This window comes from Pseudorca crassidens, chromosome 11, assembly GCF_039906515.1.
Source record: "Pseudorca crassidens isolate mPseCra1 chromosome 11, mPseCra1.hap1, whole genome shotgun sequence".
Classification (NCBI taxonomy): Eukaryota; Metazoa; Chordata; class Mammalia; order Artiodactyla; family Delphinidae; genus Pseudorca; species Pseudorca crassidens.
The window spans coordinates 7857770-7877313 of NC_090306.1; the positions used below are offsets into that span (position 1 = coordinate 7857770).

Sequence of the window (19544 nt, forward strand, 5' to 3'; positions counted from 1 at the left end):
GAAAGATTGCACATTTGTTTCTCAGTTTCTTTGAGAGGGTAGGAGCCAAATTTCAGTGGGTGCCTAACTCCGAGTTGTGAAACTACCTCCTATTATGAATATCTGAGAAAGTTTAATTTTCTTTTCAGTAAAGTCATATAGATGGTATGTGATCCCCCTTTTACCCCATCTCTTTAAAAGCTTATTGCTTTTTGTTTCAGCAGATTTTTAGTTCAGACTGAATTCTGGTCTATTTCCCCTACTGCAATAATCTTGAATAAAGTCTTCCTTTCCTGTGTAACATTGTTCTGTGCAATTTTCACTTTCATAGGTGGTATTTTTAAACACTGTGAATATCCCATTCATCATCAAAATTTCAATTTATTCATTTTTATATGTATACCTTTGTGGGCTTCCACTTTCATATTTTGTTCAATGGGTTATAGTCTCCTGTTTTGATGGTCTAATTGTTTCAGAACTACTCATGAGAGTCACCAGTCAAGATGACATCTGTATTCTTAATCTTCACAACCCTTTGCTGGTCTGCAGTTTTTTTTTTTGTTGTTGTTGTTGTTATTTTTTAATGATAATAACTTCAGCAGAATACCAATAACCATTTCTGCCAAAGTTTGAAATGGACTTTATGTTCTAGTCTGATTCATAAACATTAATAAAATAATTTAATCAGACAAATATAAAAATGTCTTTTCCAAATAATTTGCTTCTCTTTGTAGTTTAAAATGTTACATTTTGTTTTCTGTCTCCTTGTCTAGTTCCATACAGGCAGGGTTTTTTTCCTGTTTGGAAACCTGTTGCATCCCTATCATTTAAATCAATGCCTGATACGTAATAGGTGCTCAATAAATATTGGTTGAATAAAATTTTATAGGTGCTGTAACGAAAAGTTCTGTGGATCAAGATGGCAGAGGAGTGGGACGCAGAGATCACCTTCTCCCCACAGATACATCAAAAATACATCTACATGTGGAATGACTCTCACAGAACATCTACTGAACGTTGGCAGAAGAACTCAGACTTCCAAAAGGGAAAGAAAATCTCCACATAACTGGGTAGGGAAAAAGAAAAGGAAGGGGGAGAAAGAGAGAGGACCTGCACCTCTGGGAGGGAGCTGTGAAGGAGGAACGGTTTCCACACACTGGGAACTCCCCTCACTGGCGGGGACAGAGGGGGCGATTTGGAGTCTCAGAGAAGACCCCAGCAATGGAAACATATGGGAACATATGTATATGTATAACTGATTCACTTTGTTATAAAGCAGAAACTAACACACCATTGTTAAGCAATTATACCCCAATAAAGATGTTAAAAATAAAAAAAATAAAAAAAAATTAGCTGACCATTAAAACAAAATGAGAACTCAGGGGTGTTTTGCTTTGTTCTGGTCTTTCACTTAATTTTGCAAAGACTGTGTTTTCATTTTCATTTCCCTAATTCTTTCATATGCCTTAAAGTTCCCTTAAAAAGTATTTAATTTCTTACTATCTTATAAGAAATAATGCTTCAGGGCTTCCCTGGTGGCACAGTGATTGAGAGTCTGCCTGCCGATGCAGGGGACACGGGTTCGTGCCCTGGTCCGGGAAGATCCCACATGCCGCAGAGCGGCTGGGCCCGTGAGCCATGGCTGCTGAGCCTGCGCGTCCAGAGCCTGTGCTCCGCAACGGGAGAGACCACAACAGTGAGAGGCCCGTGTACCGCAAAAATAAATAAATAAATAAATAAAAAAGAAATAATGCTTCGGTAAAACCATGATGAGGAATCTCATCTGTTTCCTAATTATTTCTATAGCAAAGAAGATTGATCATACTTCCTACACACTTTCTACTATTATGATCCTAAAATGCTATATTATCTGTTATTAGTTGATTTTAGAAACTACTGTCTATACTTTCCCCCTTAAAAATATCCAGCTCCTCTGTAGCACATTATATCATATTATACTATCAAATAACACAATGCATTGCAAGCATCTACAAATTCCAGGGCATTTTTCATTTCTTTACCATTTTTTCAAACGTCTTAAATCTCCTTGTTCACTTCTATTCCCGTCATGATTATCACTAATTTCAGTATTCTTGCAGCTGAAAATTCCAATACCCTGTGCTCTCAGGTCCTGGATTTACCTCCAGTCACCTTTGACCACACCACAAATCGACCACTCATTATGGTGATCATTCATTAAAGCTATGCTTTCCATTATTGTAGTTACTAGTCACATGTGACTATTTAAACTTCAGTGAATTAAAATGAAAAATTCATTTCCTCAGTCATACTTCAAGTGCTCAGTAGCCACAGGTGGGGCTCTTGGCTGTGGACCTGGACAGCACAATGTATAACATTTCCATTATCACAGAAAATTCTATTGGACAGTGCTGCACTAGATCCAGACAATTTCATTACCAATGTGAGCACCCCCTCTATTACTTCAGTTTTATATTTCTACTCTCTAACTACCAAGTCCTTTCTCTCCAGCTCATTCCCTAGAGTGAGTCTATGGCCTACGGCACTTTGATGCCCCCTGGGATATCAAATTCAGTGACCATGCCACCTTTTCATTGTCCTAAATCCTTCATGTCTCATTTCCTGTTTTACCTGGCTTAGACCGTTCATCAGGGTCAATTATAATGATCACTTCCTTATGTACAGCTACAAGTTCAATGCTTGTCCCTTCCTTCATCGTACCTATCTGGAAAATGCATCCCAGTGAATCCAACTCTACCTACTCTGTACTTGCGTACGAGCAGCTAAATGTGACCGCATTCTCTGGTCTTATTTTACATTTTTGAATGATAATTTGCCAGCAGTCTTACTAATCAGTCTATTCTGTGAATCTGCTAGAAGATCACTCCCAATTTCTCTTTCTTTTTCAATTCTCAAATTTCTGTTCTCCTTTCTCAAACTCAATTAAAAACCTGGCCTCTTATCTTGAGAAAATCAAAATATCAGAAGAGCATTTCCTCTGCCCCATGAGCATATATACAAAAAATATTTTACGTCTGTATATGTAAAGCAATATCATTTTCAACCGTTTTCTGTGGTTAAATTCTACACACTCTCATCTACAGTCGATCTCCATCTACAAATTGAAATCCATTCCATCTGCTTAGTCAAATATTTTTAACTTGTAAATATCTCTCTGTGTCTCTGGAATCATCATTTTTTTAATCTCTAGTGGTTTACTCACCTTAACTTGTAAACATGGTATAATATCTCCATTAAAAATAAGCCAAAAAATGTTTGCTTACACCCCTGCCAGACACACGCACACACACTATCACCCCATTTCTCTAATTGTCTTAACAACAAAAGGGTTCAAAAGCTGTCCATGCCTGCTGGATCTTCCTGTTTTCCGGAACCCACTTTAATCAGGCTTTTCCCCTCACTATTTCTAGTAAGATGCTAGTAAGTCACTGTTAACCTCTATATCAACACATCAATGGCTATTTCTCAGGATTCATTTTACTCGACCTATAAACAGCATTTGACATAACTGATTATTCCCTTTAATTTAAAATTCTTCTCCAAAATACTTTGCTCTCCAGGACACCATTACCTTGTTTTTCTTTTACTTCATTACCTAATCTTCCATCAGATTTGCTGATTCCTCCTTAGCTGACTTCAAAATACTTTTGAGCCCCAGGGTTCAGTCCTTGACCCTCTATCTTCTGTGTATTCTCATTGCCGGATGAGCTCTTCCAGATTCAGGGCTTCAAGTAATAGCTATACATAGATGACCTCCAAATGGATATCTTCATGCCAGAGTTTGATCGCCAGGTTCAGGTATCTGAATGGAGACTTGGCATATTCACTTAATATGTGATAGAATTTTCAGACTTAACATGTTAAAAAAATGAACAACCCTTTTCCAATCATTTCACTCTACATTTCTCCATTTCAGTAAATGAGAACTTCACACTTACAGTTCCTCAGCCAAAAACTTAAAATCACCTTTGACTTCCCTTGCTGCTCTCACATGAATTAAATCCTTCAGAAAATACTGTTCATTGCAGAAAATAAGGGAACACAGGCTTTAAATAGAGAAGTATTGTTCACCTGGGATACATTAAAAGAAATAATGAGTTTACACAATGGGAAGTTGTATTCTCACTTTGTTCTTCAATAATCATTCCATTCCCACATATTATGCTTATGTCAGAGAACACTTTCAAAGAGGGACCTATATTGGATAGTACCCAATGAGCAGAATAGGAATGAATTCAAAATTATTTACAAAAAGGAATGGAGAAAATTGAAAATTAAACCTGGAGGTACCAGAGGACCTAAAGAAAAGATAAAAGCAGAAACAACAACAACAAATGACCACAAGGAGGAGCCAGAGGATGAATATAGGAAAGAGTTTATTTTTGAAATGTATCAACAGACTCATCCAATCAGGGTAATAAAATATCCTGTTTAAAATAAAGGACTATGAAGACAGACTGATTGATTCAAATCCTGGATCAACATTTACTTGTCCAGTGACTTTTGGCAAGTCACTTAACCTCTGTGCTTTATTTTTCTTTTTAGTAAAACTGGCATAAGTATAACGCCTACCACAAAGGCAATTAATACAAGCATATGAAAGCAATAATGAATGGTATCATTGTTATTATATCAGAATTAAGCATAAATTATTTTGGATGCTCTTAAAAGTGGAAGATTTTGCACAGCAAAGGAAACCATTGACAAAATGAAAAGACAGCCTACTGAATGGGAGAAAATATTTGCAAAATATTGATGATGATAAGGGTTAATGTCCAAACTATGTAAAGAGCTCACACAACTCAATATGGAAAAAACAAAAAATCTGATTAAAAAATTGGCAGAAGAACTGAATAAACATTTTTCCAAAGAAGATACACAGATGGCCAACAGGCACATGAAAAGATGCTCAACATCACTCAGCATCAGAGAAATGCAAATCAAAACCACAATGAGATATCACCTCACATCTGTCAGAATGGCTATCATCAAAGAGACCACAAATAACAAATGTTGGCAAGGATGTGCAGAAAAGGGAATCCTCCTACACTGTTGGTGGGAATGTAAATTGGTGTGGTCACTACGGAAAACAGTACAGATGTTCCTCAAAAAACTAAAAATAGAACTACCATATGATCCAACAATTCCACTCTTGGGTATATATCTGAAGAAAACAAAAACACTAATTTGAAAAGATACAGAACCCCAATGTTCATAGCAGCACTATTTACAATACCCAAGATATAGAAGCAACCTAAGTGTCCATCAACAGACGAATGGATAAAGGAGATGTGGTACATATATTCAGTAGAATATTACTCAGCCATAAAAAAAGAATGAAATTCTGCCATTTGCAACAATATGGATGGACCTGGAGAGTATTATGTTTAGTGAAATAAATCAAAGACAAATATCACTTGTATGTGGAATCTAAAAGTTAAAATGAATGTGTATAACAAAACAGAAACACACTCACAGATGTAGAGAAGAAATTAGTGGTTACCAATGGGTGGGGGAGGGGCAAGATAGGGATATTGGATTAAGAGATACAAACTGCTATGTATAAAATTAGTAAGCAACAAGGATATGTTGTACAGCACAGGAAAATATAGCCATTATTTTGTAGTAACTTTCAATGAAATGTAATCTATAAAAACATTGAATCACTATTTTGTACACTTGAAAAATAATATAATATTGTAAATCAATTATACTTCAATTTTTTTTTTTTTGCAGTGTGTGGACCTCTCACCGTTGCGGCCTCTCCCATTGCGGAGCACAGGCTCCGGACACGCAGGCTCAGTGGCCATGGCTCACGGGCCCAGCCGCTCCGCGGCATGCGGGATCCTCCCGGACCAGGGCACGAACCCGTGTCCCCTGCGTCGGCAGGCGGACTCTCAATCACTGCGCCACCAGGGAAGCCCAACTATACTTCCATTTTAAAAAATGGAAGAAAACTGCAATTCTCCACCCCCTTCTAGTAAAGGTTAAAGAAACCAGTTCAAATGAGCACAAACAGGGCTGCTCCAAGCCCCACCAACAAAGGTCTACTGTATGACTTTTTTCATAGCATTTATGATGATCTGAAATTGTCTTGCTCTTTTCTTTCTTTTCTTCTTTGCTATCTGTGTTCACTGCTCTCCACTAGAACATAAGCTCAATAAGAGCACAACTCTTGTGTGTTTCGTTCACCACCTGATCCCCAGAAAATAGGATAGTGCTTGGGACATACACAGTGATCAATAGATACATGTTCAAATAACTGATTGGTTAATTGTCCCTGAACTGTAAGTTTTACAGTGATTTTAATAGGACACCTTGTATCCCAATATACTGTGATGTGAATACTCAGTTCAAATATGCTTGATCAGTTCACGTTCCTTGATCACAGCATACTCATTCCAACTTCCCTAACTTTGTTTCAGATGTGTGCCCCCCCGATAAATATTCCCCTTTCCTCCCTCTTCTTATGCAATCTTCGCCTTTCTGTCAAATCTTAAGTCTTACCTATTCCATTTGGATATTGTCTGACTTTCTTACTTACAGGGATTTTGTATGCACATGCATGATGAACGTCTCAGTGTTGTGAATGTGGTCTAACACAATTTTCGCCTTCATTTTATCTACTCTTTTGTAACCAAAAGCTCTGCCACAGTTGTTGTCTGAAAGTTATACATTTAGTTTATTCACTTTTAATAAAGCTCATTCCACTTTTCAGTCCACAGCTTTAAGCTTTCTGAAAATGAAAGAGAAAATATTAATTAAGCATTATTTCCATGACAGGAAATTCTAGCCTTTCCCAAAGACAAACAGTATTTGATATGTGTGTAGAAGGCTAGAGAGTCAGAAGTGAACCAACAATTTGAATTCAGAGAACTGAGAGAGGGACCAGGATATCACTGATAAATGCACCTAAGGGTTAGCTTAAAGGTGATGTACAGTAAAAGGTCTATAAAAAGATATCGCTAACTGCAAAATGTTGACGTCCTTTATATTTTTTTCAGTTTAGAGACATTATTATAACACTCATACTAGTCAACATCATTTTCTTTTTGTCTTTCTTTTTTACACGTCCTCTAGCCATCATTATATATTGATCAGTCTTATCCACCATGCTATGCATTTCACTAATTTCCTTTGTTTTTGTATCTATACCTTGTCATTGTGATCCTAGTGTCTTTTACTGGTTCTTCGGCTATAAATATAGAAAACGGAGTCTGGATAATACCTAAATTTGAAAGACGTCATAGTACAGTGGAAGGAACTTGGAAACTGGGTAGATGGTGAGGCTTCTTGCAAAAAGCATGATCATAGAAAATTCCCAAGATTCCCTAAATTGCTTTCTGCATGTGTAATATTCCAATAAGTGCCCATTTTACATATACTCATTCATTCATTCCTTCACCAAATTTCTACTGGGTGGTAACTGTATGTCAGTCACTGTTTCAGAGCCATAGAATACATTCCTGTGAGTATACATGACAAAAATGTTATATATATATATATGTACACACACACACACACACACACACACCCTCACATATATGCAATGGAAAAGAGTGAAACAAGAAAGAGGGACAAAAATGTGGCCTGGGGTGGGGTGGAGTGGAAAGTTGTTCTAAATACTAAGAGGCAAAGGTTAAGTACCTAAAGTCTAAGACTCCGTGCTCCATAAGGACTAGTGCCATGACTTCTCCATGAATACTTGCTATTAATTTCAGTGTCTGACACATAATTAAATTAATGAGATATTTGCTTTAAAATAAAAGGGATAACTTATGTAACACTCAACCTCTACAATATTAAACAGAGGTTTTTATTCCAAATTCAAACTCATCAGGGTATTTGGAATAAAGACTTCTTCAGCTATATTTTCCTGAGCCGAGAAAAGAGGGAGCGATAAAATACGCAAGTAGAAATAAAATGTCAATGATAGGCCTTATAGGGTGATTGAGAGATAGCTGGAAGAGCCTCTGGATTTCGGAAAAGAGAAAAGAAAACTGTGTTGTATCTATCGTTTTCTCCTGCAGTTCTCTGCTTAATTTTTGCTGAGTAACTCAGCTTGTATTTATGGGGTAGGTGGAGAGAGGAAGCAGAATTAAGACTCATGTTATCAGGACCTCCTTTGACCCTGACAGCCTCTGTACTTACCCAGCATATTTCTAACACCACAAAGTCACGCTTGATGGATACAAATAAAGGCAAATATACTTTTATGAAGCATAGATCCAGCCACAAGACACTCAGCCTATGGTTAAAGTTATCAAAGATCCAAAAGCCATTCCTGGAAATTTACTTTAAAGTGAAAACATTACTGAAAGGCAATACATCAAGACATTAACTTTGTATTATTTCACTTTATTAGATTGTTTTCCTTTGATGCCTAAACGTAAGCCATATAAATCCTGCCTCATGTGGAGTTCTCAACTTTTTTAAAACTTTGATTTGCAGGGACTAAAGAGTATAATATAATTTGAATATCCTTGACTCATTACTTAAAATATCAGCTTGTTCAGTTTTTCAACTTAATGCAATCAAATAAATGGATGGATGAATTACTCTAAAAAAAAAAACCCTTTGATTTGCAAAACATGCAAGAATTTGGATGAATTTTAGGTCATAATTAGACCTTCTAACACAAGACCATGAAACATCTAATATAGCTCATCTTAGATCAAATTATATTAGACTCTTACACCACAATGAGATAGACTCTATATCTGTTGATGTGTTATCCGTGAGTTTTCATCAGAAATAAGTTCATTTAAACAACATGATTTAGACTCTGCCAAGGTTACGATGAAGCATGAACTTCTGTTCTTTGAAAGGATATACACGATGGAACCGTCAGAGTGGAAGTTAAGGAAACAGGAAACAAATGCCATATCTACTCGTTTACCACAAGTTATTATTTTTGTGTTTTGGTGCTCAAGGTCCATGTATATCTGAGCAGCTATTAAAGGGCTTCCTGGAAAGAAACAAAAAACAAAAAATCATGTGCCCCAACTCATACGTCTCCACCTTACCAGAGAGAGGAGGGTCACAGACGGGTAGACATTGAAATCATAAGGGTGGACACTACATTTTGCAAAGTCATTGAATGCTGAGTTCACTTTCATTCCAAGGGAAGCCATGCAGGATGAAGACGGATACGTCACCTTAAATATTAAAACTCAAAAACCAGCTCTCACTTCAGGTAAGAATGCCCAAGAGGCAGCAATTTGGAAATTAACTGTTGAAAGGGATCCACCCTAGTTTCCTTTTTTCTACTAGTGATAGCATACGTAGTGTTGTTTTATTTTCCTGAATGACCTTCTTTCCCTACATCATTTGAGTGGTATGTACATGGGCTACATATGTTATTTAGAATATAAACAACAAATGATACAAGCAGGGCACATTACATTAAGGCTTATAGGTTTAAATGCTGGAGGGAATAGAAATCTAAGGGATAAGAGGAGAAAATGTTTGAAAACTCCACTTTCTAAGATGTCAGCAAGTGGGTGTGATTCCACAGTTGTGGCTTATAAACACCATTATTTAGAGGAGTGAGCACAAAATAAAACAAACACAAACACAGAAGACCTTAGCTGCTAGTTACATTTTGACTCAGAGAGAAGTCCGGTGGGAGTGGGGATGGAGTGGGTTGTGTTTACTGCTGGTGATTACCAAGGGAGCAAAGGCAAGATGGGCCCGAGAAGCTGTTTATATCACTTGGATAATCCTGAGAGGGCAGGGGATGGGGGTGAAGCTGTCCCCCAAAACGATGCCATACTGCCTGCCGCCTAACATCTTTATTGTATGTCCACAGGTGACCCTGCTTCCTCCTCTTTGTGGCGTGTGATGGCTTTGATTTTGCTGATCTTGAGCATGGGGATAGCTGCTGGGCTGGTGGCTCTGGGGATTATGTGTAAGTATTGACTTAGTGCCAATGACTTGATCTGAGGAAGGCAATACGTAAGTGTCCTGGTGTATGCCGTGAAGCTTAACCGTCACTATCTATTCATCGCTACTGCAATTATCCTATACATAGCTGCCAGGATATTCTCGATAAAGGAGAGCTCTGAACTCTACCTTTTGATTAAAATTCCTTTTAGGTTTTTAAAATTAATTAAAAATGATTGTTTAAGAATTTTAAGCTGGTCTTTAAGATCTTCCTCAGTATAGATCCACACTACTTTTTGAAACTTTCTTTTTTTCCTCCCTATTCTGTGCATCTTAAAATCCAGCCAACGTGGAGTTTTCTGTTTCACAAATAAATCCTATGTCCCCCTGCCTGAGATTTTGCTGATTCTGTCCCCGCTTCCTAAAATGTCCTCCTTCCCATTTTTTAAGATGAATGTATTTACTTCCACTGAGACAATTCATATCCCACCTAATTGATAAATATTTTTTCTTCCTATACATCTAAAAGCCCTCCAACGTCACATTATCATTTGTATAATTGTTGCTTGTTCAGATACTTGTTTATTTTTTCATAAGATATTTTAGAACTTTTCATCCACTACTTTGATTTACCTGAATATCACAGTACTTCGAGCACAACAAATCAATACTTTTTTGTTTTGTTTTGTTTTGGTTTTTGCCACGCCACAGGGCATGTAGGATCTTAGTTCCCAAACCAGGGATCGAACCCGTGCCCCCTGAAGTGTGATCACGGAGTCTTAACCAGTGGACCACCAGGGAAGTCCTCAATATGTTTTTTTTTTTTTTAAGTTTGTGGTACGCGGGGCTCTCACCGCTGTGGCCCCTCCCGCTGCGGAGCACAGGCTCCGGACGCGCAGGCTCAGCGGCCATGGCTCACGGGCCCAGCCGCTCCGCGGCATGTGGGAATCTTCCCGGCCCGGGGCACGAACCCGCGTCCCCTGCATCGGCAGGCAGACTCTCAACCACGGCGCCACCAGGGAAGCCCTCAATATGTATTTTTTAAGTGAATGGATATTCTGGCATTACATAGAAAACATAATAGCAGAGGTCATTCACCTCTGTGAAATGTGCTTAGAAATCTGTGTTCAAGGAAAGGTCAAAACAGCTGCTTTGGGCATGCGATTTGATTACGGCATGTTCTCACTTGTGGTCATCTCCTTCAAATAGTTCACCTATTGTTTTGGAGAACTCTCGGTTGTCATTCTGCCTGGCACAATGTTTTCTTTATAACCCCTTTACCCTGATCCCCTTTCAGCACTCTTTTACTCATAATGTATCTAGTAAACACTTCACAGATTGACAACTCTGCTGAACGTAAAGTTCATTGAGAGGACTTTTTTTTTTTTTGCATCACTCCTTATTATCCTAATTACAAATTATGATCTAATTTTTACATCTAGCTGTCACGCAGCAAAAGTACCTACAAGCTGAGAACGAACATCTCTCAGGAACTCTGAAACAATTAGCAAGGAAGTTCTGCCAAGATTTACTACAACAATCAGGACAAAAGGGAAGTAAGTATGATTTGCTAGTCTCTTCATCTCCCCTAACTCTGGAGTATTTTTGTGATGCTATCTGTCAGGAATCTTGAGATCTTCAGGAAACATTGAATATGAGGAAAAAGTAAGCCCATCCTTTCAGAATGAAAGGGATCCTATGCTTGGATTCTCCTTAAGGCCATAAATGCAGCCCATGTGACATAAACTGGAGATATTATGGAGACAGTTGCTATGGATTCTTCAGGCACAACTTGACATGGAAAGACAGTAAGAAGTATTGTGCTGATGTAAATGCTACTCTTCTGAAGATCACCAGGGAGGACACGCTGGTAAGAATATTTCTATGTCAAATATTTTGGAGTCATAAGGAGAGAAATCTCAAATGAAACACTTGCCTTTTTTTTTTTACATTTTTATGTCTTGCAGTTTGTGCTAATCTCAGAACCTTATTAAGCTCAGTAAAAATTACATTTGAGAGTAGAAAGTGCTGAAATAGAACGAATGAAACTTTGAGTTCTGGTCTTACCTCTGCAACAAGAGTTAAGATAATTTCTTGGCTTCCTTAACTCTGTTTATTAATTCAAAACAGGATCTGAAAGGATAAAGAAACTCAATATGATTGGAAAATATAAATATCAGTGTTATCCCAACATTACATGCCTTCTCAGTTTTTGCTAAATTGTTGACACTTTGAACGAACCATGAGGCAAACTCTATCTTTCCATAGGCCCTCCCAGATGTAGTTTGGGGCACAATCTTATTTGCACAACACACAGGATTTCAGTTGAAAATTTTTTATTAAACATGTCTCCTCTTCTATATTTCCCTTTTTGACAGCTTCTAACAAAAGCTCTCTTTTCAAGCAATGTACATTCACATCCACTACTGCACTCTCTCTATATTATTGAATGTAGCTTTGCTTTTTCATAAATCCTGAGGCAAGCCAGGAACCAAGCTTTGGAGTCTCCCTTCTACCCAATAAGAGTTTGTCAAAACATATATTTTTTAAAAGGCAGAAATTATTTATTGTACTTATCCTACAATTTCTAATATAGTAATTATTCACATTTTTGCATATTAAAATAAATGCAAATATAAATTGGAATAGAAGATCAGGATTCAGGCTCTATGCAGACAGAAATTCAATAGAATTCAAATATTCAGGCAAGCCATTTTCTACAGAACTGCTATAGGTAATCAGCAAAATTGACTTGTACCTTACTGAGAGCTGAAGTAACCAGTAGTGGACCGGACATGAGGAAATCAGCCCAGAGATGTTCACGCTCATTTGGGTGTCCTGTTATTCTAACTTGCTGTACCATATACTTTTTTTGTGGCTCAGACTCATAGAGAAGATATTCAGATAAATTAACTTCTTTCAAATCAGGCAAAATAAGAGAGTACCTGCTTTGAAATCTCAATTCTATTACAAAGAGATTAATTGGAGACTAAACAAGTCTTGAATCTTATTACTCTAGGCTGATATCAGGTTGGAGATGAACAACTAAAAGAGGAAGTAATGTAATTTTTGAGAAATAAAAAACAGTTAAATTTCAGGTAGACTGTATCTGTCAGGTCCTATAGTGAAATATACAATATGGATGTACTTTAAAAAAAAAACCCATAAATTAACAGAAAGGTGACAGGTAGATCAAGCTTTAAGAACATCTCTTATGGAATGCCATTTTGTGTCTCACATGTCTGCCAAGATGCTCAAGTCATTTTTTATTTGCCAAGAATGTGTCCTCACTTGTTTTTTCCGGGAGGTGTGCGAGTACGTGAACATTTGACCTCTTTTTAATTCTGTTACCCATAGATAGATTGATTGACTGATTTATTCATCCATTAATTCAACAGATATGTGCTGGAACTATTCCAGGACCTGAACCTATGCGTTAATAAAACCTACAAAAATTCCTAAATTCATGGAACTTTATTCCAGTTGGAGCAATAAGCAAAGAACAAAATAAACAAGTATAGTATATAGTATAGTAAATAGTGATAATTTCAAAGTAGGAAAAAGTAGATGCACGTCATTTGTAAATCCCTTTAAGAAAGACATTGTATAACTCTCTTTTACGCAGTCAACTAAAATAAATGAATATTCCTGTATGCAAGATTCTGTAGGCAAGCTAAGCAATGAAACCAAAGCGAGTAGAGCTTAATTCTAGGGAATATAAAGTTTCATCAACAATGTATTTCTTTTCGTTTTCCTTCTCTAGCTGTTTACCACTTATTTCATTTAAGAGCCATATTTGATACTTTATTTGGGATTCTAACCTTCAATTGATGGAAGATAAACACATAGGGATATTAGAATATTATCTATCTTGCTTACAGTTTTCCCTGTATCCTGCAAGTATTTTTATGCAAAAACAAGTGAACTTGGAACAATTCTAAATATCAAATCTAATTAATTAGTATTAATATTGACATATAATCCACTTTTTATGTCCAGCGTCTTATCATGAAGCTTTGCCTTTATGCCGTTACAAGAACTGTAGAAACACTCTGACCATTACATTTACTTGTGTTTGCAATAGCAATACATCAGTAGCAGGACTGGATTAATTCGTTGGGTTGGATTGTCCCGCCAGAAACCCAGTGACGTCTGGATGTGGGAAGACGGCTCAGTTCCCTCCAAAAATTTGTAAGTTATTGGATGCTCAGAATACAAGGCACAACTAGGAATTTTGAGTCCTGAGGTCTTCTACCCTCTTGTGTACAGGTTACTTAAAAGTTGGGAGGTGGCTCTGTGTTTTACTGTGTGTTACATAAGCATTGGCTGAGTCACTTACACCATAATCCTAACAAGAGAGCACTTATAATAAGATTCTACTTTCCTACTCTCCCATTCCTCTGCTTTTTATCTAAGTCGCAATCCACCTCTATTCCTGATACTTTTTTCCCATTCATTTCTACCCTTAACTTCACCACTGGAACATTTTATGTATGTAGTTTTGTTTTATTTTGTTTTGTTAGCTTGATCTGATTCTCTTCACATATTTTCAGAACAAAATTATCATCCTCATTATTTTATGGTTGAAAGTGATTACTTTGAGGCTTCTTTTGACTTTTCAGTATCATTTTACCTCATCTGTTACCTTAGGGGTATCCAAGAATCAGGCACATTATCAGTCACAAGGTGATTCTAATGTTCATGTCAAAAGGGGGCCCCAGACCTCAGCTAGAAAGAACCAGACCAGAATCGGCCCCAGTTTGAGCTCGTGCCATTTGTCTGTAGCCTTCTACAGACAATCCAGGCAAAGGGACCAATTACATTGCGTTACTTAATATGGTTTTCCAATCTCTAATCACCTTTTGTTAATCTTGTGCAATGTCTCTCCAGTTAAAATTTAAACTTATAACTAAAAATTTATACAATCTGATCATTACTTAAAGTTCTAATTAATTTATTCAACAGGTATTTATTAAGAATTTACTATGGGTAGGAGTCAAGAATATTATGAGTATAAGCAAGCTTCTTCATAGGCCTGGGTTTTATTCTTATCATTTGTTGCCTCATTCACAATAGTGCAGGCACGCTGGTGATCCCTCTGTTCTTTCAATGAATCAAACATGATTTGAGGTCTTGGGTTTTTTGCACTTGCTCTTCCCTTCTAGAAAGCTCTGCCTCCAGAACTCTATGAAGGACTCCTCCTTGTCACTCACGTCTGTTTAATCATCACTTCCTCAATGAGACCAGCTTTAATTACCCAAACTAACCTAGCCTCCCTCCACCACATGCACTTGAGTCTATCATATCACACTGTCTGTTTCATCATGACTCTTAACACTCTATGAAATTTTCTACTTATTTGTTGGCTTCTTACCAACTTTCTCTCATTATAATGTAAGTTCCCCAGTAGAAAGGACCTTGTCTTTGTTTACCACTCTATCATCAGCACATAAAACAACTTTGGCTCATAGTAGATATCCCATAGATATTTGCAAATGAATGAATAAATATACATTCTTTGTCCTCTTGTCATAGCACTGTAGCAGGAAATATAACAAGCAATTACAATACAGTCTTGGATCCAGCTGCCCTATAACATAAATCCTCATTTCAAAAATTTTTAATCAACTTATTTTTCCTTGAGCTCATTTCCAACCTGTGCAGCTACTTGTCCTACAGGGCTCCTCTCTGTTTATCTAAATCCTACCCTTCCTTCAAGGCAGAACTAAAGTATGATCTTCCGTGAAAAGAGGAAAAGGTAAAGCCTTTCTCATTATTTCAGATACCCATCCATCTTTTCCTCTGGGCTCCTACTGTACCTACTGTTCACGTCTGCTTAATCTTATGCCATATTAAATTGCTCCTGAGCTATTCAAATGTACATACTTTATACTCCCAAGCAGATTGGAAGTTTCTCAATGATCTGAATGTTGCTTTTTAATTTTTTGCCTCGTACTTCTTATCTCCACTTTATGCAACAAAATACTATACACAGAGTTTGATTGTTGATTGTTTATTTAGCTTTCAAAGGAACTCATTCTACCTTTTCCATTCACAGGTTCAAGCTTTCTGGAACTGCAACAGAAAATATGAATTGTGCTTATTTTCATAATGGGAAAATTCACCCTACCTTCTGTGAGAACAAACATTATTTAATGTGTGAAAGGAAGGCAGGCATGGCAAAGGTGGACCAACTACTTTAATGCAAAGACATGCACAGCACGTCACAGACAAGTGCTCGATGGTACAATAAGAGATCTGGATGAAGGAATCACTAGCCATAGAATTGCTTATTTTCCCCTTATTCCCCTTAGAGTGATCTTTACATTATCTTTCCTACCAACACCACTTAGTTCCTTCTTTATATAACCCTTTATACTGAGGAATAACTTAGTGCCTTCTTTATACATCCAGAAACCAGTCTATGAGCTGATTATTTCCCAATGGTTCCATTAATTAATTTCCATTAATTTTCATTCTTCTTGTCTTCCATTCCTAATTATCTCAACATGCTACGATTCACTGCATCTTCAGACATAAACATATACATTTTACATTGAAACAAGAAAGGTTAGCGCTTAAATGACTTAAGCTGTGTAAAATATCTAAGTCTGAGACTATGCAAAATATCTAAGTTTGAAAGACAGCATAAAGTAGTGGAAAGTATACTAAACTTGGAGTCACTAGAATAATTTCGATGGCATGATCACTCAAGTACAACCATGGCTCAATCATGTTGCCTCTTAACTTCCATTTTCTAGTATTTAAAATAGGATAACACCTGTCTTATATACCTCACAGTTCCACAACCTAAAATAAAAACTTCAAAGTATTAATTATATCAGAAACTCCATGAAAGCAAACCCCATGACTTTCTTATTTTCTATTCTATGCCAGCAAGCACAGCTCCTGGTTCATAGGAAACAGAAAAATATTTGCTTCTCTTTGTGTGAGACAGTTCATTAGGAAGCACAGCAATCAGTAAAACACTATACAGATATAATTTCTATTCCAAGCCCCCCTATGGTCAGACTCAAGAGCAGTAATTTTCTGTCCAAGAGAAGGAAAATAAAGTTTGCAAGAAAACTGATGGGGTTTGAAAATGAGTAAATGCTTTTTAACAAGTTGCACAGGCTAGTGGAACAGCAAGCAAAAATGCTTTATATAGTTCTTTTCCTGACAGCTCTGTGTTTGGCTTTTGCTGAGTAACTCATGCAGTATTTATAGATATGTGGAGAGGCACCCTTTAACAGGATAATAGGCAAAAATTTCATTTCTTTTCACAGCTTCCCCGAAGGTACTCTTTCTCCTTAAATTCGTGGCAATAAAATTTATGAACATGATTCTCAAACATCTCAACTGAGGTGCTTGTTAAAACATGCAGATGTTCAGGGGGTTCCCTGGTGGCGCAGTGGTTGAGAGTTCGCCTGCCGATGCAGGGGACACAGGTTCGTGCCCCGATCCGGGAAGATCCCACATGCCGCGGAGCGGCTGGGCCCGTGAGCCATGGCCGCCGAGCCTGCGCGTCCGGAGCCTGTGCTCTGCAACGGGAGAGGCCACAACAGTGAGAGGCCCGCGTACCGCAAAAAAAAAAACCCACAAAAAAACCCCCCCAAAAAACATGCAGATGTTCAAACACAAATACTTACAGTACTCAGTGGGAAGGCTGAGAAGACAGAGTCCTATGTTTTTAATAAGCATCCTGACTTGCTTCTGATACAAGTATCCTTTAATACATTTCGAGAAGTGTTACTTTGGAACTTACTCCTTATCTGGCTTTTGGTAAATTGGTTAGTCTCTTTAAAACTCAGTTTCTTCATCTATGAAATGGGTTTAATATTATTACCTTACTCATAAAGTAATTGTGAGGATTATTTGATATAATTATGTAAGGCATTGAGCAGAGTACCAAGCATATAATTAATACTCAATGAATATGTATAACTTTTATAGCTTTGTGCACTGACACCCAAAGACACTTGAATCTATTTTGTTTTAGACTATCAATAAACAAGCAGATTTGGCAGGGGAGGGGTGGCAAGAGGGGGCACTGAGGAAAAATAATAGAAATACTATATAGATTCTGCTTCCACTTCAAATGTGTTGAGATCTTGGCTTTTGGGGTATAATGCCATTATTTTCCTGTTTTTACTTGTTTATTTAGAGAAACCAAATTGGAACTAATAATTCAGAAAACTGTCCAAAATTCAGCCATACCTCTGAAATTTAGTGTTTTATCTCCCCCAAATGGAAAAGCATACATTTTATATCACTATTCATGACTGAATTTTAAAGAATAATATTGTAGTGGATGGCAAAAGTGCAATTAAAAAATGTAAACCAATCAAACTGTACCTACAAAGATTCTTTTTTTCTGATACTCATATCAAAAGCATCTTATACATAAAATCAGAATAGCATAGACTTTAGTAGCACAGGGAAGTGAACGTAGGAAAATAGTTTGACTTCTCCATGCCTCAATTTGCAATTTTGTTACAACATACTAATAATAGTAACTATGTCACAGAGCTATTTTGAGATTCAAAATAATTCATGTAAAAGGCCTTTGAAACGGTGCTATAATGAACAATAAATAAGATAGTATGATTAAAAACATTAAACATCATACAAGTAACATACTAATCTCTGGTTGGGAGAGCCCAATGTTTCCCCCAAAGAAATTTATCAGAGAGCATACTATATTGGGGAGACCTAGACCTTTCTGAGCATTATATTTAGTGCTGATAAAATTTGAGAGCCCCTGGAAATTAATGGCAACCACTGAATTTCGGTTCCTGCATTCTTCCTGACGTTGCTCTTAATGCATATTTGTTGTGCTTGTTGTTTCTTCCTCTTCTTCACCTCGATAGAAATCATTTCAATGTAAAGGCGATAGGGAGTTAAGTCACATTATTTTCTCTGTCAGAATCTCAGGTCACTTAAAAATCATATGACATATTTGGAGAATTTGCTGGATATTCTCCATTTGCCTCTTGAGATCCTCTTGGCCCCATCCTATGTCTTGGGAGGCAGAACTCCAAGGTACAGCAATATCTGGGCAAACTTGGCCTCTGGCTTCCAGTTAATTCCTCTGTTGGGAGGTACTAGCAGTGATCAGGGGGGTGAAAGGGGAGAACGGTCCGGGTGTTTATGCCACTGGCTGTCGCCTACCACACCCTGGTTTGGCAAAGACTTCATGTTCTGTATCTTAGGCCATGGCCCTTTCAGATAGGTCACAAAGTTCCAATAATTACCCTCCCCTTAACCCTTCAGGCCTGGGTGTGATAATCATTCCCCAATGCATATTTCACAACCCCTTTCTGGTTTCCTTAATCCTTCCCCAATCTTTATAAAACCGTCTTTGTTAAATGCCCTCAGATGCCCCCTTGAGTGCGCCGTTTGTTTTCTTCTGTTACAGGGATCAATGGTTGATCCAGTGAGACACTGCGACCAAAAAGAATTTTGCAGATTGTTGGGATCTGCAGACTGTAAATTACTGAGACACTACTTTTGGCCGTAAGGACAAATGGCCAATATATGAATGATGATTAAAGTATCAAATTTCTCAATACCAATGCTGTAGTCACAGGATGTGGCAGAAACAGCCCTCTATCCACTAGATAATTCATGCTTCCCTTCTAGAGTGAAATTATTATAGAAAGTTTGCTAGCCAGGCAAAA

General features: G+C 37.4%; 1 protein-coding gene across 1 annotated transcript; it reads left to right on the plus strand.

Annotated features, from left to right (window-relative positions):
- The first annotated feature begins 9063 nt into the window (after window positions 1–9063).
- Window positions 9064–18200, plus strand: CLEC1B (C-type lectin domain family 1 member B). Its single transcript, XM_067698622.1, has 6 exons — window positions 9064–9175; window positions 9791–9889; window positions 11307–11420; window positions 11583–11734; window positions 13949–14055; window positions 15923–18200. The coding sequence occupies exons 1-6, from the start codon at window positions 9112–9114 to the stop codon at window positions 16065–16067; spliced, it is 681 nt and encodes a 226-aa protein (XP_067554723.1). The 5' UTR covers window positions 9064–9111; the 3' UTR covers window positions 16068–18200.
- The last annotated feature ends 1344 nt before the right edge of the window (window positions 18201–19544 follow it).

Excerpts from the sequence above, each read along its gene's own strand:
- CLEC1B (XM_067698622.1), top strand. The coding sequence starts at position 9,112 with ATGCAGGATGAAGACGGATACGTCACCTTAAATATTAAAACTCAAAAA. Across the intron at positions 11,421-11,582 it reads ACAATCAGGACAAAAGGGAA|GCCATAAATGCAGCCCATGT; the intron begins GTAAGTATGATT and ends ATTCTCCTTAAG. Across the intron at positions 14,056-15,922 it reads TCAGTTCCCTCCAAAAATTT|GTTCAAGCTTTCTGGAACTG; the intron begins GTAAGTTATTGG and ends TTCCATTCACAG.